The sequence below is a fragment of the Rhineura floridana genome, chromosome 3 (assembly GCF_030035675.1).
Source record: "Rhineura floridana isolate rRhiFlo1 chromosome 3, rRhiFlo1.hap2, whole genome shotgun sequence".
Lineage (NCBI taxonomy): Eukaryota > Metazoa > Chordata > Lepidosauria > Squamata > Rhineuridae > Rhineura > Rhineura floridana.
Genome location: NC_084482.1, coordinates 16,981,843 through 17,003,981, shown reverse-complemented (window position 1 = coordinate 17,003,981; position 22,139 = coordinate 16,981,843). Strand labels below are relative to the sequence as shown.

The 22,139-nt window shown below is 44.8% G+C and overlaps 2 protein-coding genes across 16 annotated transcripts in view; both read left to right on the top strand.

Annotated features, from left to right (window-relative positions):
- R3HDM2 (R3H domain containing 2) overlaps nucleotides 1-11,480 on the top strand; it is a 203,183-nt gene extending 191,703 nt beyond the window's left edge. For 8 of the 15 annotated variants that reach the window (XM_061614635.1, XM_061614628.1, XM_061614634.1 and 5 more), the window contains 5 exons: nucleotides 2,865-3,034; nucleotides 3,148-3,295; nucleotides 3,970-4,070; nucleotides 5,623-5,707; nucleotides 10,634-11,480. In XM_061614635.1, coding sequence (XP_061470619.1) covers nucleotides 2,865-3,034; nucleotides 3,148-3,295; nucleotides 3,970-4,070; nucleotides 5,623-5,707; nucleotides 10,634-10,977 — 848 coding nt within the window. In that variant the 3' untranslated portion in view covers nucleotides 10,978-11,480. The other 7 variants (XM_061614638.1, XM_061614637.1, XM_061614639.1 and 4 more) reach the window with 2 other exon arrangements.
- A 4,178-nt stretch (nucleotides 11,481-15,658) lies between these two features.
- STAC3 (SH3 and cysteine rich domain 3) overlaps nucleotides 15,659-22,139 on the top strand; it is a 54,184-nt gene continuing 47,703 nt past the window's right edge. The window contains exons 1-2 of the mRNA XM_061614627.1: nucleotides 15,659-15,860; nucleotides 20,883-20,952. Of these exons, the coding sequence (XP_061470611.1) occupies nucleotides 20,884-20,952 (69 nt within the window). The 5' untranslated portion in view covers nucleotides 15,659-15,860; nucleotide 20,883. The remainder of the gene's footprint in view (nucleotides 15,861-20,882; nucleotides 20,953-22,139) is intronic.

Genomic DNA, 22,139 nt, shown 5'->3' with positions numbered 1-22,139 from the left:
TTGGGTTTGTTTTTGTAATGGAAGCTAGAATTGGTTTTAGGTTGTACTTTCCTTTTTCTTTTAATGATATATTGCTTGTTTTTAGACCCTACACTGCTTAGAGATTTTGAAATATTAAGAGTTATATAAATGCTTTTAAATAAATAAATGTCAAGCTCACTAAACCATAGCCAACATTGCCAGATAGGAGTGTAAAAGGATGAATATCCTTTAAATATTTTCTTACCACCTTTAAACTCCCTGCCGCCACCACTTTGATTTATATATTCACCCATTCCATAAGAGCCAGTTGTATAGCCAGATAGTGACTGACTGTTTCTTGGAGCCAAGTACAATATGGTAGCTGACCACACAGTGCCCATAGAGTTTCCAGCTGTAATAGTTTAGATGGTGCTATGCTAAGTATGCAAATGTAGCTTCACTCCAGTGGCTGCAGGTTGCAAGGGAGGTTTGGTAGTGCCAGGCAAACTGTCTTTCAGGTAATCTTGTTAGCCATGTTCACCTTTACTGATTTTCTCTTTGAGGAACCCCTGACGGGCTTCTAAGAAACTCCAGAGTTTCCCAGCATGCACTTTGAAAACCACCAAACCCTACTAGGCCACATTTCCTGTACAGTGCAGCAGTGTGTGGCAAGGACAACCCCATAATAGGCCTATGTTATGGGTCTTGGTCAGTGGTTGTATTCTCCAGTGCCGTGCTCTAGCTGTGGCCCTCCACTTAGTCCTATGAACTGCTTTTCGTTGTTGTTGTTGTTGCTGTGGCCATTCAGCCTAAATAATTAAGTCTAAATATTGGCAGCCAGAATCAAACAAAAAGCACACATCAAATCAAGGGATGTAAATTGCTTGTCTTGGCATTTTCAGTCATTTGATCTTCCCTGTGTTTAACAGCAGGGGAAGCCGTAGTCTAACACTCATTTTCCTCACCATGGCGCCAAATGAGAGTGTGGTTTCAGATCATCATCATTGTTGTCATAGCCATTAAGCAGTAGGCATTTTAGCTGCTAAATGGGACCCATCTGGCTATATCCTTGTAGCTTTGTTTCTACATCACAACACAAGCACAGACACACAGACACACAGACACACTCACACATGCATGCCCCTTTATGCACTGTGTGAAGGTTTCAGTACCTTCAGGAAGGAGGTTCCTGGGAAACATGCTACTTCCCCATTCCCCAGGTGCAAGGGAACTGAGGATCCCTCAGGCTTAGGATAGGAGCTAGTTGCTGAGTTGAAAAACTATTATTATTATTTATTAGATTTATATCGCACCCTTTCTCCCAGTAGGAGCCCAGGGCGGCAAACTATAGACCGCAACTGCTAGAGGTGGTTTTAGCAGAAGGCCAGTGTTGATGCTGCAACAAGGGACAGGTTGACGAGAATGGGCAATTTCAGAGGCTCATGAAAAGCCTAGGAGCAGGCTGTCTCAAGTTATTTTGGGGTGGAGAGGAGAGAGATAGAGACAGTCAGGCTATTTTGCTCCCTTCACTCTGCATCCTGCTCCCTAGTTTTCGGTTGTTCCATGCAGGTGAATGGGCACTTTTAACCCATTCATTCCTATGAACCTAGGAAAAGGGGGCTGTAAGAAAAACTGGATGTGGGAGGAGCACAATAGTCCTCTGTGCATATGTACATATGTGGTCATATGTATTGCTGCATTAGGACACTTTCATTCAGAGCCCTTCCAACCATACACACAGACCCCCTCCCCTTTTCTAAAATATTGAGGGAAGAGATACCCACCTTTCTGCTTTAGGATTGCAGATGGTATAACCAGACAGGCTCTTGTCATGAGAATTCCATTTAGCACTGCCTCCTGTTGAGGCATTGGTAGGATCATACGGTTTTAATCGCAGTCCTGAACTTGATCAGTCAGCCTAGTGGAGCCAGGAAAAACAGGCTGCAGTTGGAAAAATGGAAGGGGGCAGGGACACAATAGCTCACATGCCTTCCATCTCAATGAATTATTTTTCTCTTGGAGCAGTTTTCCAGTTAGTCCGGTGACCTAAGAATTCTGCTGGCCCAGGCAACCTTCTTTGCAGTCTTTTGGGTTGGCTCAGACACACCTAGGAAGGAATACTTTGAACTGTCTGAGACATCTGGTTTTATGGCTTGTCTTTCTCCATACGGCACCCTGAGAGATTGGTCATTTACCTCATCTTTCAAGGGAGATGAATGCTGATTCAAGAGTTATGTTTATGGCTGCTGCGGGCTCTTATTAGTTATTGCTAATGGCATCAATGGAGCAAAATCTCACACATTTTTCACTGAGCTGACTGTGTTCTAGCTTTCCACAGTAGAGCTACTGTTTCCTGATGGCAGCATTTGCACAGCACCGTAACCCAAACCGTGGCTTTCCAAGGCTATGCAAACAAGTGGGCTCCTGAGAGGTGCTCACAGCCACTTTGTTCCTCCCCCATCGTTCTTACTGATGGACTGAGCTAAGGCAAGGTTTGGCTTAAAGTGTCACCTGAACCCAAGGTCACGGTTAAGCTATTTCCTAGCTAACCATGAGCTGTAGCCAACTTACTTCTTGTAAGTCAGAGCAGTTTTGTTCCTTCTTGGGTTGTGAATTTAAAGATTCTGTATCAAAGCCTGAGCACACATCACTGCACTTTCATCCTCAGCTTCTTCCTCCACTGCCAACATTTGGATTGTAAGCTCTTTATGGGCAGGGGGCCTGTCTCTTCTCGCCTAATTCTGTAAAGAGCCATGCACATGGATGTCACAGTAATTATGATAGCGATAACTATGATCCTCACAATATTTCTATTGGTGTGGGAGGGTAGAAAGGGGAGGAGAGCAGGATTTGAGGTCTCAGTGTCCTTATGCATAGGATGCTGATTCTTTCCCCTTCTGTAGGGGTGTCTCCAACAGGCCCTGGTGTTGTGGTGATGCAGCTCAGTGTGCCCAATGGCCCCCAGCCTCCCCAGAACCCTTCAATGGTGCAATGGAACCACTGCAAGTACTACAGTTTGGACCAGCGAGGGCAGAAGCCTGGAGACATCTACAGCCCAGACGCCAGTGCTCAGGTAGAATCAATGGGGAAGGAACTGACGGGAGAGAGGGAAAGGGTTGGGTTGAATGCAGTTGGCTACACCCACCCCATCCTCTCACCTTGCTTTCCATTTCTTCTTCACTCCAGGCCAACAGCACCCAGCTGAACAGCCCCATCACATCCCCCACACAGTCCCCTACGCCTTCCCCTGTCACTAGCCTCAACAGCGTCTGCACCGGACTGAGTCCCCTCCCAGTGCTCACACAGTTCCCCCGGCCTGTGGGCCCAGCACAAGGTAAGGAGAATTCTGGGGATGTCTTATTATAGCTGAAGAGCTAAAGGCGTTTCTGTTGCATTAAAAAAAAGCTCCACAGTTAAGCTGGAGCAGCCTCTGCATCAAGAAATATGAGTGGCATGAGCTCCAAACCTAACCTTCAAGGCTCACAAAGGAAGGGGCTTCTTGCTTGATGTCATAATGTCCAGCAAGATGCATTCTGGGTAGTTACACTTCCTTTGCATTTCCAATTTCTGCCTGCTTCACTGCAGGACATAAACTCCAACCTTCAAAGAAGATACCCAAGGAGAATATAAATTGAATAGTAACACACTGCAGAATAACCACCAAAACCTTTGAGGCTGTGGAGACTTGAGATGGAGACTTGAGATGGATGTAATTGAAATGCTTCCATGCCAGATCTTTGTCCAGAGAGAAGCTTTCCTCCTCCTATAACCAAGCCAGGAACACGGGCTGTTTATAGCTTTTGAAAATTATTCACCATACTATTAAACTAGAAAGAATTCAGCCCAGTGCCCACGTATGTGTGGGGAAAGTGGGGATCCCTCAAGAGCAAAGAGAAGAAATGATTGTTCAAGGTGCCCCCCCCCTTTGTGAAATGCTGCATATGAGACAAGGCGGAGGCCAAGTCCCACTGTTCCCTTCACCCTCTCTTTGGTTCTTTTTCTCTCCAGGTGATGGCCGCTATTCCTTGCTGGGCCAGCCACTGCAGTATAATCTCTCCATTTGCCCCCCACCTCTGTTGCACAACCAGTCCAGCTATACAGCACACCAGGTGCGAGTGAGCATGGGTCAAATGATTGGTGGAAGGACGAAGTTGCTCTGCCTAATAATAGTAAAGTTGGGAATGTAAGAGTAAGACAGGAGTTTGTAAGGGTCCTTCCTTCCATTTGTAGAGAGGTGTGTGTATGTGTGTGTCGGTGCATTAGGGCACCTGCTTTAAGAGCCCTTCTGGCCATACACATGTGCCCCCCACCCCCAATTCCTGTTGTTTAATCTTGAAGAGGGATTGATCTCTTTACCTCCTTCCCCCTTTAGGACTGCAGATGGAGTAACCAGCCAAGTTTCTCCTCTTTAGAACTGCATTAAGATCATAAGGCGAGCCATACTGGATCAGGCCAGTGGCCCATCTAGTCCAGCATCCTGTTCTCACAGTGGCCAACCAGATGCCCCAAAGGGAAGCCCACAAGCAGGACCTGAGCGCAAGAGCACTCTCCCCTCCTGTGGTTTCTAAGAACTGGTATTCAGAAATATGTTGCCTCCAACTGTGGAGGCATTATAGGATCATAAGATATTGGTCCTGATCCTGATCTCAGTCAGCCTGACTGCACCGGTTTCCAGACTCATCACATGAATTCCTTAAGTGATCGGGCCCATCATCAGTCATATGCGAATAATAATAGCCTGTTGCACAGAATTATAAGGATTGCCAAGATAATACGTGTGAACTGCTTTACACTCTTAAACAGATGGTATGAATATGCAGTATAACTAATTAGGGTGCCTGAATAAAAGGTTTTCCCTATGAGTGTAAAACTTGGGTGCAAACCGGGATCTTTGCAAAAATGGCTGTGAACATATTATGGTAGGCTGCTTTTCTTCTAAGCTTACCTTTGTGTCCCATTTCCCCCCTCTGAAGCAGCTTCCCAGTGTATGCTCCGTTTCTCTCTAGACCTCTAGAGGGCAAAACTGAGGTTTTGTGCTGCTCTGGGTTCCTTTCCCAAATTGGTGCCTCAGCAATCAGTTCTGTTTGCGTCGAAGGTTGGAATGTGCCAAGAGACAGGCTGTAGGTAAATTGGCCTTGAATGATGGGAACTTACATCAGAGGCACCCTTCTCTATAGACAGTGTATAAGTACAAGAGAAATATTCCCAGCTGGTGTATTGTAGCCCTATCCTATCCTGTGAGCTCAGGGTTTTCTACAGCAAACATATCAAAGGGGTTTGGGGAGCGGATTGACCTGCCTTACTTAGGCAGAAAAACAAAAAGAAAGCAGGTAATAAACGTAACATAAAAATAAGAAAAATCTCCACTGCTTTATCCTTGTAATGGCTCTAAAATATTTTTATGGATTAGGTTGTTTTTCTTTTATGTCCTACCTTTCTTCCATGATAGAACTACTGGGTTCTGAGTCTCCCAGCCAGATGCTGACCATACTGAGTTTCAGCAAGGTGCAGGATCTGGGTGATGACGCTTCCTAAAACCTGGAGCTAGCTCCTCGTAGGGACCCAGGCCCTAAATACTGGTCAGATTGGAATACCAGAGATGGTGCATGAGCAAGCGTGAAAGCATCCTGTAGCTATCCTTCTTTTGCCCTTCCGTCACAGGGACAAACGGGGATGAAACATGGCAACCGAAGCAAGAAACAGGCTCTCAAGTCGGCATCTACAGACCTCGGAACAAGTGATGTAGGCAAGTGACCAAAAAAGCACACATACTCCCCAGCACACTTCATCAGTCTTGCAGTAGCATCTCTACGTTTGTTATTTTCTTTGTGCCAGTGTCAAATTTGTAAATGGAGCAAATGCTAAATCTGGGAGAGGAGTTGGAAAGGAATTGCCCACACTCCAGATACTTTTGGGCTTCCCTGCATAAGTGGTGTGGCGGAGTCATGCACTTCTGCACACACACACACACACCAACCAAAGAATATGAGGGACTCAAGCAATCATCACTTCCACCTGGCAGCATGTCCACAGCCACTAGCCTCTAGTTTAGATGTGCGGAACCTTTGGCCCTCCAGATGTTGCTGAACTACAACTCCCATCAACTCCAGTAAGCATAGCCAGTGGCTAGGGATGATGGGAGTATACTACAGCAACATCTGGAGGGCCAGAAGTTCCACACACCTGCTCTAGTTGAGTAAAGGGATAGGGTCCTAGCAGGCCATAACAGCTGGGGATCTTCCCAAGTTGCAGGAAGGACTCATGCCTTACCTTTGCCAGAGCTTCTTCCCAGGCTGGTCATCTGTACCAAGACAGCAGCATTGACTCACCTGCAGTTGATCAGGATGACTTGTTAATTCACGTTCAATTGATTTCTCTCCCCCCCCTTTTATCTGAACACCTCAGATCTTAGGTTATAACGAACACGAAATCAGGTACCTCCCTTTTGTCTTTAACCTCTACCACGGCTAGAGCCAGCACACTTGGCCATGAAGGACAGTTGCTTCTCGCTGGTCAGCCACTTTGCAGAGGAGGCCTAGGCAACCAAAGCCATCATGGACAATACCTTCAGTGGTAGTGAAGCAAATGCTTTCTAGCTTCCCACATTGCACTTCTCATCTTGATAGGATCTAAAGAGTAAGATGCTGTCTACGTAGGTTTTAAAATGTACAATCCTAGGACTCTTAATTGCTTTTCCCTAAATGCCCTTTGGTGAGATCCCTCCTATGGGTGTGAGCCCTGGGTGGCGTTACTCTGACAACAGTGTTGGACACCAGCAGCACTCCAGTCAGGGGCAAGAGGCAGTGCTGCCATTTTAACAATCCACAGTGCCTCTGACATAGTGTTACTCCAGTTATATAAGCTTTATTTGGAACCTGCTGAATGCTCAGAGGAAGGGTTTTTAATGGTTTAGAGCAGGGAGGCAGCAATCTTGGCAGCTGATCATTCCTACTATTTCTCTCTACCAACACCATAACGTATGATCACATAGTCCAGACCTCTTTTCTGCCCTGCCTCCACCCCCACCCCCAGCTTTCTCATTTGGATAACGATGTGTGTTCACTGCCTACACTTGAGCACATGAGGTTTAGTGCGTGGAAGTGTGAGGAGTCTTGAGCATTCTTTGGAAAGCGAGGGCCATTGCTAGCTTCCTTGTGAACCTTGGCCTGCAAAACAGTTACAACAGGAGCAGGAACTTCCCCCCCACCCCCAGTTTTTGCAGATGAACAGTAGACAGTGTTGAGTTGATCCAGCCAGTCTCACTCTGCTTTGGTTAGATTAGAACTATGAGTTGGGCTATATTTTGCTAATTAGATTTGGACAAGGCATGCTAAGTTGGCAAGAAGAACTGTACTCGCCAGCAAATGAGGAAGTGTTGAAAACGACCCCCTTCCCCATAAACAAATGACATCCTGCTGTTCCTTTAAGAGTTGTTTTAGAGCATGAAACTTCATCACCACTCCCCTAGTAGAAAATAGCCAGGGGTGGGTCTGCTATATTTGTTACATGCCTGTTTAATATTAGCAAAGAATCCCGCCTGCCAGGACCTGGCACTGCTACTAACTGGAAACTAGAACTGCGACACTGCTCCTTACTTGGGGCCCAGATTCAGAGCTAATGCAAGACGCAGCCGCTGGCTGCAGTGCCCAGTTCCTTAAGCATAGGAACCTGTGAAAATGACTGGCAGCAAACTTGGAACTGACTACAGGGGAGAATTCTTTTCTGCTTAGAGCAACGTTTCCCAGACCAGGGAGTGGGGGAGACCATGGAGGAAGAGCAGATGTTTTCCTTGCCTGATTGGCAATAGGTCTGTAACAGTCAAGGGTCGTAAAAGTTTTTATCACAATCCACCAGGATAGTTGAATGGGAGAAGTTGGACCAGAAATTGCTAACAGCCAGTTTACCTGAGTTTGGGGGTGCAGCATGGCATTTATGTAGCAGCTGAGACAAGAGGAAAAATGGCTTAGATAAAAATTGGATAAATGTTTGAACTACTTAGTGGTATGAAATGGACAGGGATGAGGGTCTCAAAGCAGATAGGAAGTGGGTGCATGTGAGGTGTGCTGGGGTATGTGAGGGGATGAGCATGTGGAAGAACTAGGACATCTATTTTTTTTTTTTTTTTAAGAAATGGCAGGGGGGATTTCAGTTTTGGAATAACTGACAGAATAGTCTGTCACAGACTCAAAGCACCAAGAATTCATTGTGATGGTATCCAGTGGCTCCTTATGGGCCAGGAATCTCCAAAATTAATCATAAAAGTATACTGCTGGGGATCCCAGACTGAACTATAAGCAGGTCCTCATTATGACTTTCTCCCACTGTGGAGTGACTCTCCCTGTGACAACTTGGAACTTGTTCGTGAGCAAAGGTTTGTTGTCTCAGCGCTTCACTCCCTGCTCACTTAACAGCCAGTTAACACTTTTATACAGCAAGAATGGTTGTAGCATCTACGCTGGTGCTTGAAGTAGCAAACATAAAGTCTGAAATGCAAACACTTGTTTGTAAAGTATAGTGGACGTGCACCAAGGAGGTGCATCTGGCTGGGACTCCCCATTATATGTTTACTATCTTCATTGCATACAAACATGTGTTTCCATTTCACACTTTTTGGTTGTATACCTTCCAAACACCACTGCCTATGTCACAAAGTGGTGTTCTGCTTAATTTGTGAGTTAGCCTAAGAATTAGGGAGAGTTCACTAGTGAAGCCATTGTAGAGTGACTTCTTTGGCACAGTCATGATTTATGGGAATGCTTTGACTCATTGCAGCCGGGATGTAGTGAGACTACACTTCCTTGCTTTACTGGACACTCCCTCTTTCCAGGGAACCCTGGAAACTGTATTTCTATATGACAAGAGGGCTTTAGAGAACTCTTAGCACCTCACCAAACGACAGCTCCCAGGATCCTTTGTGGGTTGCCACTATAGTTAAAGTGATATAAAACTAATATAAGGCTGTAGCACTCTCACAGTGCTAAGTGTAATTTGTAGGATCTTAGGGTTCTCCTTGGGTCATTATGTACCACTGATCTGAAACTTTTGCAGTTATCCTTGTTGGTGTATAATTATTTCGCTGAAAGGTAGATCGAAAGGGAGTGACTTTCCTGGAACTAGCCACTGAGCTTCATAGCTAGCAGTAATTTGAATTTGGGTCACCCTCATCTGAACCCAACAAATGTCTGCTGCACCCCACCAGTCCCACTCTCACAGGGCTAAGAGTGGCCTAGATGCAGCTAGAAGCATTGTGGGCGATTCAAGATGGTGTGTATTGTGGCTACTCATTGTGTCAACTATGGAGCTTTGTAAAGTATAGATCTGGTGCATTTAACACACTTTGGCATGCAGTAATCAGGTGCAGTAGGGCCCCGCTTTACAGCGCTTCACTTTACGGTGCTTCGCTGATGCGGTTGTCTCAATTAGACTAAAGCCCCACTCATACAGTGCTTGTCCCACCTTTACGGCAGTTTTTGGGCGTTGCGCACCATTCTATTAAATGAGTTCCGCTTTTCAGCGGTTTTCGCTTTTCGGCGGGGGTCCGGAACGTAACCCTCCCTATGAGTGGGGCCCTATTGTACAGTGTGTATGGAGATACAGCAACAATGTAACTTTAATGCCAGAAGCGTTGGCACCAATCTATTTCATATTGTACAGAGATTCTAATATAAGCTTATGATATTGCCATCTGTGGAAATGCTTGCCAGTGTTTTTTTAATCTAAGCTGTGGTTGTAATGCATCTACTAAGCGCAGTTGACTACACCTCAAGCCTGTGGTGAATGTGTATGATTAAAATGGAATTTACTGCCCTCAGCAGCAGGCAAGGCTGGCTTTGAACATAGCATTTTGTGCCGGACTCCATGGTTTCAAAAACAGCTAGGGTGACTTCACAAAATAATTTCTAGAAGAAATTGTCTTAGCATGAGGCTAGTGGTACTTGTGGATTTTTTATGCTGGTTGTTGCTGCAAATGTCTCGTGTAGTGAAGGAGACATACAGCCATGGCTGGGGGGAGGCAAGGGGACAGGTTAACTTCTAGCAGAGAATCCATCAAAGACGCAAAGCAGTTTTCTTAAAGGGCTACCTAGTGAAGATAGTTGGCAGAAGTAGCTCAATGACCAAGGCATTGACAATCAAGGACAATTAAAGGAATTTGATCTATGTGGGAGATGTAATTCCTGCAGTGCTGGGGAAAGTCTCTGAAGGGAGTAAGAGGACAAGCTGTACATCAGCAAAGTGGCAAGGGAGACACTATCCCTCGCTTGATGTTGGGAACAAACCACTCAGTTGCTTCATGATAGTTTGTTTATCCCAGAGGATGCAGTGACAAGTTATATTACTATTTCATTTCAGAAGACTGCCCCTTGGATTCTTTTCCCCAGAGCCAAAATCCATGGGCTCTGACAGAACACGTGAGCCCCAAAGCAAGCAAGAGTTGGAGTCTAATCCCTGTTTTGTATCCATTCAGCAGCACTGACTAAATGAGCTGTGGTCCCAACCTAGAAGACCAGGGACTTTGCCAAAGCCTACCTTTTGGCAGCCCTGCTGACAGCAGAACCCCAGACTTCCAGGTCCTGTCCCTTGATTTTCTGCCCTCTGTCCTTGTTGCAGTTGAGGATGCTGACAGTGTTTCTTTCTCTTCCTTCTGCCCTGCTCCCCTTATAACCACCTCCAGCGGTGTTGGGCCGCGTACTGGAAGTCACTGACCTACCTGAGGGCATCACCCGTACAGAAGCCGACAAGCTCTTCACCCAACTCGCCATGTCTGGTGCCAAAATCCAGTGGCTCAAAGAGACTCAGGGGCGTCCGGGAGGCGGCGGCGACAACAACCATGGGACTGCAGAGAACGGCAGGCATTCTGACCTTGCTGCCTTATACACCATTGTGGCCGTCTTCCCCAGCTCCCTGGCAGCCCAGAATGCCTCCCTGCGTCTCAACAACTCGCTTAGCTGCTTCAAGTTGCGTATGGCCAAAAAGAACTATGACCTGCGTGTGCTGGAGCGTGCCAGCTCCCAATAGGGGCAGGCGGAGGGGTGGCGGGGGGGGCAACAAGCACACTGGACTGGCCTCTCGGGCCCCCTTTCAGCCCCTTGACTGCCCCCCCATCTGCCCTCCCCCACCCCACTCCTCCTTTATTTCCACATGCACCTCCCCTTCTTTTTTTAATTTTCGGTGGGGGAGGGGGAATCTTTCTGGAGATATTTATATGGACAGAATGAAGAGAGAGACATTGATTTTTATTTTATTTTTTGCTTTCTTTTTGGGTTTCTGTTTTTTATTTTTATTATTTTTTTGCGTGAAAGAACATGTCCCACCCCTCGACCCCTCTCCGGAACACGTGTATATTGTTTTCGTTCAGCGTTGTGCCGCGGTACAGAGCCGTATTTAATTGCACATACAAATGTTGGCTGGGTATGTTCACTGTACATTTTATTTAATCTGGGTTTATTATTATTATTATTATTATTATTTGGTTTTTAAATACAAAAAAAAGTCTGTCACTTTAAAGCTGCTTCATCCCTGTCTCTCTCTCTCTGTTTGAATAGTGTGAGACCCTTGTGGATGGGCAGCATTGCCCTTTACGAGAGTCAACCCAAGCATATTGTTTGGGCCTCCAGGGGGCGGGGGGCAATGTGGGAGATGTTGGGACATTGTCTAGCAAGGGACAAGTGGGTGGAGTATTCCGCTAGTCTTTGACTGTTGGATTCTGCTTGGATTCCTGAGCAGCAGAGGAGTAAGTATCTGTTTTATTCCTATGCAAGAGCCAGGAGAAATGCCGTATGGAGATGCTCCCTTTGGTTCTGGCTACTGTTCTGTACAAAATGACATCTCTTCCAAACAAAGCATAAATCATTTAAGAAAAGAATAATATACAGGAATACCCTGCATTAACGCCAAACAAAGCATAAATCATTTAAGAAAAGAATAATATACAGGAATACCCTGCATTAACGTACGCAATGGGTCCAGAGCGAGTACGTAAACCGAAAATGTACTTAAAGTGAAGCACTACCTTTTTTCACTTATCGATGCATATACTGCACTGCAATCGTCATATACGGGCATAACTGATGTAAATAACGCATTTATAACTAAAATAAACACAGTAATGTAGGCCTTATTTTAAGAAAAAGTTTGTAGTTGGAAACTGATCGGGCGGTGGCGTCATGCCATTAAGTGTCCATTCTTGCGAAGCAAGCGTATGTAAACTGGGGAATGGTGGTACTGTAAATATGTCTGTACTCGCGAGTGTCCGTAAAGTGAAGGTTCGTATAGCAGGGTATTCCTGTATGAGGTTCTCAGGTACTTTCATACAACATCCTGGTTCGGTGAAAAATCCAGTTGCAGTTATCTGAAAATGGAAATGGATGCTTCCAGTCTCGTCCCTCATTGGAGGAGGAGCGGGGAGGTGGGAGCTTGGGAGCCCAAGGCTTGTTCACACAGCACTTCAACTACGGTGTAGGGTTCACATCCAAATGCAACCAGCATTTACTGTAACTGGAGATTCTGACACTTTCCCCATCACCACAAAACATCTAAAACATGCTTACCTTCAGGTATATTCTCCTGAAGTCAAATCATGTATGACTATTCCATTACATTTGCTAGGTCCTAGACTTTTTATTAGCCAAATATGAATTGATGGTATGCTTGTCCTTGCTTCTAGTTTTTAACAAGCAATAATTTGGCAGCTGCTAAAAGATGAAGACAGCTTTCTAGAGTCCTTTTATGAACAAACACCATCACCGATTTGGAGGGAAGAACCAAATGTTGCACTGTACATGAGGCTGCTGCAGCAGAAGACAGCCCTTTGTGTTGTGACCCCCACACCCTACGATATCTAATCAACTTGTACATTACCCTGTCCCCACTCCAGATCATTCGCCATGGAGAAATATTACTGGTAAGGATGGCCAAACTTCAAAGGGAGAACTCAACACAGGGCTGCGGTTTTGGGGCAGCAACCCTGTGTTGAGTGTAGCATCTAATTCCATTTTCAATCAACCAATAGTATGATCTTCGTATTGAATGGTTTGTTTAAAAAAATGTGTAAAGGCTTTTAGCAAAGTTAAAGACAAAAATTATTTTTTCACAAGCTAAGGAAAAAAGAGCTTCAAAGTATTTTTCCTCTGTATTTATTTATTTATTTTATTTATTAAATTTATATACCGCCCGACTAGCAATAGCTCTCTGTAGCTAGCAGAAGAGAAATTGAAAGAAAAGTTGCTATCTATTTGCTACAGAAGGAATCAGGCATGCGAGAACTCACTCAAGGTATGGATCTGAAGCTTTGGTGAGTTGGGTTAAAGGGATTTAGACTTTGATTGGACCCCAGTACCTTTTCCCAATGTCAAGGTTCAGGCCAGGAGCAAGTGATGGAACTCTAAGCAGGAATGCCTCTGATCACATGCAGCTCACAGTAACAGCCATCACACATCTAGGATTTAGGGGTAGGAGCTTCAAAATTCGGATACTGACATCCAGGCCATGTTCAGCTACAGCATCTCTTAAAAATTAAACCCAGACAAAACATAAGATACATTTGAAGGTTGGGATGTAATCTGCACATATCAACTAATATCCATGTGGAAATGTAAAGTACACAGACGTGGGCTTGACCCATCCCATCCTTCTTCCTTGCAGAGATTATTCTGACATGGTTGGCCAGGTGAATTGAATCCCCCTTAACCAGAGACAAACTGTGCTGTTTGTCACATTTCCATTTGTGATAATACGTGTGGAATGCCAATTTGCACTTCATTATTCTTTGGCTTAAAGAACCCTTCCACACCTGTGCTCAGGGCTCTCTAGATTTTGTACTTTAAAAAAAAAAATCAGAAGTGTGCACTAAGTAACTTTGGATTCTTTCAAAATCATGCAAAGTCGTGAAACGGCATAGGTCTGTTCACTTTGCACAATTCATTCTGCTTCTGCTATCCGTGAGGAGAGACATACATATATGTGGGTGCCATAATCCCCAGTCCCTGACCCTTGGAACTTCAAATCTGTGCCTTTTCATTGACGCTGAGGTTTAGAGTTCCCCAAGTGTTGCTCATTCAACTTAATGGCGCAGATCCTGAGCTCTGAACTATAGACATTCCTTGGTTTTAATCTCCTCTGCCATCAGCTCACTAGGTAACCCTAAGCAAACTATTTGTTGGCAGTGGAGGACATTCTCTAACATAGAATGTCCTCCACTGCCAACATCAAACAGAAATTCACTGTAAGTAAAATTCCAGTTTTTCTCAACCTTCCTAACCACCCCACCCCCACATTCACACATTGCCCACAGCTATTAGTTTTTGTCCGGACCAGACTAGGGTCTGAAGGCACATGAGGCCACCACGTTGCTGAAACTAAGCAGGTCTGGGTCTGGTCAGTGCCTGGATGGGATGCCAAATGTATGCTGCCTTGGGTTATATGATGAAGGAAAGGTGGGGCATAAGTGTAAACATAAATGAATAAATAAAATAATAGGTAGGTAGAACTTGTGGGTTCTCTTTTCATTCAGTGAGGAGCTTCTTAAAATACTAACTTTTAAAATCTGACCATTCTTGAGAGCGTAGGGCAAAAGTGTAGGCTTAGATGATGTGTTTTTGTAAAACATTGTCAGTGTACATGGCACTTTACAGAGTAATATAATTCACTTTTGAAGTTCTAAATGCATACGATGAATCCATCCTGCAGCCAAATATGGTCAGTTCATTGCTCACCACAACGTGCAGAAGGTACCAGGTTCAGTCCCTGGCATTCCCAGTTAACGTCCTGGGAAGGACTTGTGTATCAGATCCTGGGATTGCTGCTGGTAACTAGATGATATTGTACTGGGCTTGATGGACAAAAAGCATAACGTAGTTTAAAGCTGGTCCCTTTGTACTATGCACTCTGTACTATGCACTCTGATTCCTGTCTAGGCTTCATGGGTAAAACTCGAGGGAAACTGCAGTCATTAGGTCTAGTCTGCTGCTAGCACTAATCTGCATCAGTTCTAGAGGCATGTTGATCCTCTGGTTTTCCTTATTGGGTTGGCCGTCAACAAGCAGGTAAGTATTTGTGACTGGCATAATCAGACTGGGTTACTTTTACAGGGCTGGATGTGGAGGGAAGGGGGAATTCTGCCATGAACACTGGTTCCATTTTTCTGGAATCAACACTAATGTCAGGTGCCTCACATACAGACCTGGAGAAATCTTTGCCAAGAGAGAAGCTCTGCTTCCAGTAAGGGTGGCCTCAGAATCTGCCAGATGTTTGGGAATGGAGAGCAGAATGCAAACTCTTCCGTTAAGCATTGCTGATTAGGCTGTGCTCTTGTGTAAGGAAGGCAGGTTTGTACAGAAAGACATATATGAAAAATGTGGAAACCCAGTGGAAGCTTGTGTAGTCTTATGTTCCTGGCCAGCTATCTCTATTACTAAGTTTTGGCCTGAGACATTCTGTCAAGGCACAAAATTTGCACTGAGGTCCATGGGAGGCCCTGTTCCAGGCAATAAGTTTCTGTTCAAGACCTCCTAGGCAAATGAATGTTCTGCCCACCCCCCGCCCCCCATCTCTATGCCAGTATCTGGACAGTTCCCCCCTCTCCCAAATTGAGCTACTGTGTTGCTGTCTCAGGCAGTTTGGCCCCCGAGTCAATGTTAAAGCTACTCTTCAGTGTCCAATTTCTCCATGTCAGCCCTCCCAATAGATGGCAGCTGTCTTTCCCCCTCATCTGTCAGTCAAGTTCTTTGCGGTGCTAGGACAGCAAACTTTTACATGTTAAGACCCGAGAAGGGGAAACTCTTTATCTCCCATGAATCTGTAAAGTGAGATGTTGGGCAAGATGAGGGGAGAGCTGAGTTTGTGGGGGCTGCCTGATACTTTTGAAAGGATTTAACCTGCAGCAACTGTGTTCATTCTAGAAGGTAAGTTTTGCCTTTTCTCTCTTCAGCCTTCCCTGTCGGGTGTTTGTTCACAGGGGCATAGAAGTCTCAGTCTGCAGCTGAGAAACACAGAAGATGTCACTCCTGCCTGGGGGGGAAAAACACCACTGCTCTTGCTTGGCAGTCCATTTTCCCCACTTTAAGCCACTTACTTTAAGAGGTAGAAGAATTATGCATTTTTCAATCTACAGAGGTTTAAAATGGCTGAAGTGCCTTTGCTGGAAAAGGTGGGGAGAGAACAGAGGGGCATGTTACTGCAGAAATTACTGTGTTTTGGGGTCTACTACAAGTTCTTAGGAAAGTTCTGGCCCCTGCGACCTCCCAGGCTCTTGTAATTTTGAAAAAAGGAAGGGGGTTAGCACATGGTGTGCTGTTTTTAAAAATTGTGTTTTAAATAAATTAAGAAGAAGAAAAAGGAAGGGAGCGAAGGCTGTTTGTGGCCCTTATAGCAGCCCTGAGGAGACGCAATGTAGGCCTGGCTTTCTAAGCTTGAAATGCCAGCAACACTTTGTCCTTGAGCAAAACAGTTGCTTTAGATGTTGAAGGCAAGATGATGGTGAGTTTTGCTGAAGAACAGAGCTTGTGACGTCCTGCATGTTGTGCCAGAGCCTGTTCTGCTGCCTCTTTGCACCGCCCTGGTAAATGTGCAGTTTACATGAATGGCCAAGCGGACAGCCAGGCAGCCATGATGAAACCTCTAGGAATCTGAGGCTGAGGGGGTGCTGTGACTGCTGCAGACGTTTTCCATTTGTGGGCATGGAGACTCCAGAGAAGCTATGCACTGGAAAGCCCAAATGCTTTTCTGCTGAGCGTCTGTCCATGGGACATGGCTATTAATGACAGGCAGGGGTTTTGTTTGTGGTTGGCCACTCCTTGGTTCTGTCATAAAGGCTGAGCCGGAAAAATTTGTCTGTATCAATGACCAATAATTTCTTCCTGGTTTTGATGTTTTGATAGTTCCATTATTCTATTGATGAAGAACAGGCCTTTTAGAAATTTCTGAAAAATTGTATAGCCTGATTATTTCTAGAGAGCTCAGTCAGATGGGTTAAGAAGTGTGTGTTTGTGCTTTTACCCAGCGCTTGATTTGAGACAGAGTGCAGCATTGCCCCTCTTTTTCAACACCAGGGCTAAATATATATAAGTCCCTTCCAACTCTATGATTCTATGAAATATCTGAAGTAATAATAAAAGAGGAGCCCCTCTGAGCATGTGTAGAGTGCTGTTTCCTCACAACTGAGTAATCACAGCCTATCCATATACAGCCAGAATTAAGTAGCAAGACTTCCCAACACCTCTGATTATAGAAATGAAATGTTTTGTTTACACCTTTTCCAGTGCTGGAATCCATCAGATCTCATCAAACATTAACCCATGTAGTAATTCATTTCTGTTTATTTTGTTTAAAAATCAAGTTTCTCCTAGAAATCCTCCATTCTAACTATGTTGAGCTCTGGGAAGCTTCTCTCATAACCTCTTCAGGAAAGCTGTGATTAACAGAGGCCAGAGGGATGATCTGCCTGGGAATTTCTGTTCTGTCTCACCAGATCAAATAAACTCTACTGTGGAACATTCTGCAACCGTTTCCTTAATATTGAAGTCAAACTCTAAGGAGATTTTATTACAGATTTAACTGGTTTAACAGTCATTCACTCTGGGTGAATGGAAGGAGTTAAGGGTCTCTAATTCTCAGTAACCTGGCCAGACAATTCCTGAGATTATGGTGGGGGTGGGTGGGGAACCATGTCATTTATGCCCAATATAAATCTGTAGTATAGATATGCCCTTGGTGGTGTGACTCCTGAGACTAGTTAGAACCCCCTTTTTAGAATGTGAATGCAGAACTTGTAATGCAATGCTTAAAGTAAAATTGAATCCCTTCTGCATCTGTGGAAATGGCCTCACCTGAGAAGAAAACTAGAGGGTTAATCGGGAGCCCCAGGATTAGTAGTAGTTTTGGATCGACATATCCTTATGCTTGGATGGGGAACCTCTGGCCCTCCAGATGCTGCTGACTGCGGCTCCCAACATCTCTCACCATTGGCCAGGCTGGCTAGGTCTGATGGGAGTTGGAATTCCAACACGATCTGGAGGGCCGCAATATAAGGAACTCTGTAAAAATGCACCCTTAGTAAAGATAATAAAGCTGCTTCTCCAGTTTGCATTCTGCTCTTTGCCATCCCTTGCTAGCTAGTTTTGCAGACAATGAAAGCACAAGGAAACACTTAATGATGGCACAGTTTAGGAATATTTCTTCTAAATTCAGTAAAAGGAAATGGTTGTATTTGCATTTCCCCAGAGATAGCTACATTACAGTAAAAATGGGGTAGGGGAGCCCAGAAAGCCATCAGTGCTATGAATGCAGCATCCCATTTTGGAAATGTGAGCCTGGTCTGCAGCTCAGTTTGCCAGCAGGCCAATTTTAACCATTTTCATAAGTCATGCTTAAATCACACTTTGACATTGCCCACATCTAATTTTAATTTATTTATTTATTTATATACCGCCCCATAGCCGAAGCTCTCTGGGCGGTTTACAATAACTAAAAACATTAAAAACAAATATACAAATTTAAAAACACATCTTTTAAAAACAATTTAAAACACATGCTAAAATGCCTGGGAGAAGAGGAAAGTCTCTGTAATGTAAAAGTTTTGTTGGCTGGGTGCTATCTTTGCTTCGTGTGTTGCATCCCAGACTAAAACGCAACCTTAGCATTACAGTACTAGTGAGAATTCCACTTGAGTGATAGGCCGCACCATCAGTGGCCTGTTGGCTATTCTACCACCATTCTCCCACTCTCTTCTGTACTATATGACATGGCCTAGAATGGGAAGAAACATGGACTAGGAATCCTCTTTCTGTCTCTGTCATTTGTCTCTGACTCCACTTGTGAGCCATTCATCAGCTTCAACGGGCAGGCACAGGCATGTTTGGAAGAGAATTCTATCTTCTCAAGCTGTCTATTGCCTCCACCACTACCACCCCACCGGCCTTCCTAAACCATTGGTTTCCTGACTCAGAGAAACTATAGACGACATAGAGGAACACCTGAGCAGTTTCTAGAAGGGGAGAGCATTGGCGATGGGGACACAGGTTCTATCCTTTGTGGGGGGGCATAGCTCAGTGGTATAGAACATGTGGTTACATGCAGGAGATCCCAGATTCAGTCTTTGGAATCCCCAGTTTAAATAGGATGAGATAGCAGGCGATGGGAACGATTTCATACCTGAGACTCAGCTGCTAGTAATGACTAGGGGATATAGGATTTACTGGGTAACAACATTTCCTCGTAAAAGCTGTTCCTAAAGGGGATAGGCAGGGGCTCCTTAACCTTGTGAGTTGTGATTGCTCACTGGTGAGTAGGGTTGCTCACGCATTCATAAACTATATGAATTGCTCATATTTTGGAAGCTGTCTGTTTAAAGAAAAAACAGTATTTACTATGGACTAATTGCACGGGCTGATTGTCACTAAACTAACTATAATGAAGAAGTTGCTTGTGATGGCAATATTGTATGTGTCTTCTCAGTCAGCTCTGCTTCTAGTTTCAAGAACATGCATTGGGTCATGAAGTAAGAACATACAAGGGTGAGGGTTTTTCTGTTTTTTCTTAATAAATACAAAATGCATTATGATATATATAAAAAAGAATAAAAATCATAAATACTATAATTTACATAATTTTCTGCTGTCATTAACCATCAGTCTTCACATACCACTTCCTAAAATATTACTGCCTTGAGGCGCAATCCAACTGCTATTTATGCTGGGCTGAGGGGAGGTTGATATGGCAGACCACCAGCTGAGCTGGCAGGGGCCAGGCTCTGCTGGAAAAAAACCCTCATCCTGGCTCAGCTATGGTGGAGCCAGGGCGCCTCCAGGGAAGCCCAGCCCAGCAGAAGGGGAGCCAGCGTAAGGCCTGAACAAGGGGCATTTGGGGAGCATGTCAGAGGAGGGGCTGAGGGAGGGGACTTAGGCCACATCCAACTTGTGTTCGGAGCACTCCTTTAGGTCCTGATCTGGGCCAAAGTTATAACGGGAAAAAGGTCAGTTTAAGGAAACAATTATAATGGTCTATAAAAGTTTATAGAGAGCGCCTACTCCCTGGTAAGGTTATTTGTGAGAGCCAGCTTTTATTTTCTTGTCACCACACACAGCTCCCGGCTGAGCAGGCATTCAGCCAGCCTGGAGGCTCCCAAACGCCAACTGGATGCCGGGACCTTCCCACCAGCTCCTCTTCCATCGGCACCCCTTCCACTGGCTTCCCCGGAGTTGGATTGCTCTCTTGCTCATCGTTTCTTTTCAGCAGTGAGAAGGCATCAAATTACACAGTTTTAAACGTTTGTTTCATAAATGTCACAAAAGGGTACCAGGATTTTTCAAGCTGTTCCTTTTTCTGTGAGTTGTCTTATAGAAGCGTAACACATGGAGTGTTCTGTTTCACTCTGAAAACTGAAATTGCTGCGTAGGTATAAGGCCCACTATGGACCACTGGGCTCTAGTAACTTGATCCCAAGTTTTACTTTATAATTAAAACGACGCAACTAGATACCTCCATGATTATATGTTGTTGTCTCAATAAGCCCCTTGGGGTCTCACCTGCCTTGTCTTGCTGATATAAAGAATACTGGGCTATCCCTAACTTACCAGTTAAAAGGTGGTTATACTAGTGCAGCGAGAGGCACACTGCATATGCTTTAAGGTATTCTTTTCAGAGGTGTCCCTTCCATCCTCGGGCTCCTATCGGCCAGACAGCTAATGCTAGAAAACATCTCGTTGTTTGTGTCGTCCTATTATCGGAATCTTCCTGTTATGGGAGATTATAGATCATTGGGGCAAGTGCGGTTTGAACCAGGGGGTATTGTTGTGTGCATGTGTGCACACATCTGTGACGGCGACCCGTCCCACAGGGTTCTGGTTCCCACCTCCTGCAAACAGTGGATGTGCCTGGGCTACGTCTTTGCATCTTTATTGTTGCATCTGCTCTCTTTCCTCATGCAGCATGACAGAAAAAGAAATTCTTGAGCCATCTGCATCACCCACATCTGAAAGGGGGAAACCCACAGAAGGGGTAAGTGCTGTTGTGGGTTACCCTGGGAGGTCAAGGGCTGGGGCAACTCCCGATTCCTGCACAATCAGCCATGGGGATGTCTTGGAAGAATTCAGTCCTTCTTCAGAACATCCTATGATGCCAGAACCATCTGACTGTGGCCTGTTTTGGCCATAGTGGCTGCAACCAATAAGAGATGGGAATACCCTCCCTTTGCAGTTAAAGCTGAGGCTATCCCATCCCAACAAACCACCTGTGTTCCTGTCTGGAGCCCCGAGATGTAAATCGTGGTAATATCCACTGTTGTCACCATGTTTTCAGGAGCACAGAATATAGCACACCTCTTCCCCATGGTTTCTCCTGAACATTAGGAGATTGCCATTGGTTCAGCTTATCCACCCTTTAAATATCAGCAAAGTTCTCTCTTACGCCATGATCCAAAAAGCTTCTTCAGAATGGGGTTTTTAAAATGGGATTTTAAACAACAAGCACATTTTCTTTAACAGGAAGCCATCATTCTATACACCACGGAATCCCCATCAGCCAGAATTTTAAAAATTAAATAAATCAAAAGCCAACCAGGTCAGGTGCTTGTTTTTTAAAAAAGAAATCCTTCGCACCTTGGGGCAATTGGCACAATGTTTTATGGGGAAGAGATGCAGCTCAGTGGCAGAGCATCTGCTTTGCATGTGGAAGGTCCCAGGTTCAATTCCTGGCATCTCTAGGTAGGGCTGAAAACCTGGAGAGCGGCTACCAGTTGGTGCAGACAATACTGAGCTGGATGGACCAGTGGTCTGACTCAGTATAAGGCAGCTTCCTGTGTTCTGTAAAAAGCTGGCTGCCCTAATTTGTTGATTAAAAGAAAATGGAGGGTGGCAGAGTGCCAGGCGTGAGTTTTTTTCTTTTTTCTTCCGATCACAACCACTCCACACTTCCCTGCTTGTGAGAGCACCAGCTTAAACATATCCCTCTTTTGCCCAACTGCACAACTCATGGAGGTAAACAGAAAGTATGCGGAGTCATAAAAGATGGAGAGGGCCTTGTAAGCCATTGATTGATTGATTTGCCCTTCACCAAAGCTTACAACAATAGGATATACAATTATATATATATAAAGATAAAACCTTTGCAATTTATAAAACAAGTAAAAGCATTCCAAATGGAACAGAACAGTATCTAGTCCAACCCATGCTTAGAGCATCCCCAGC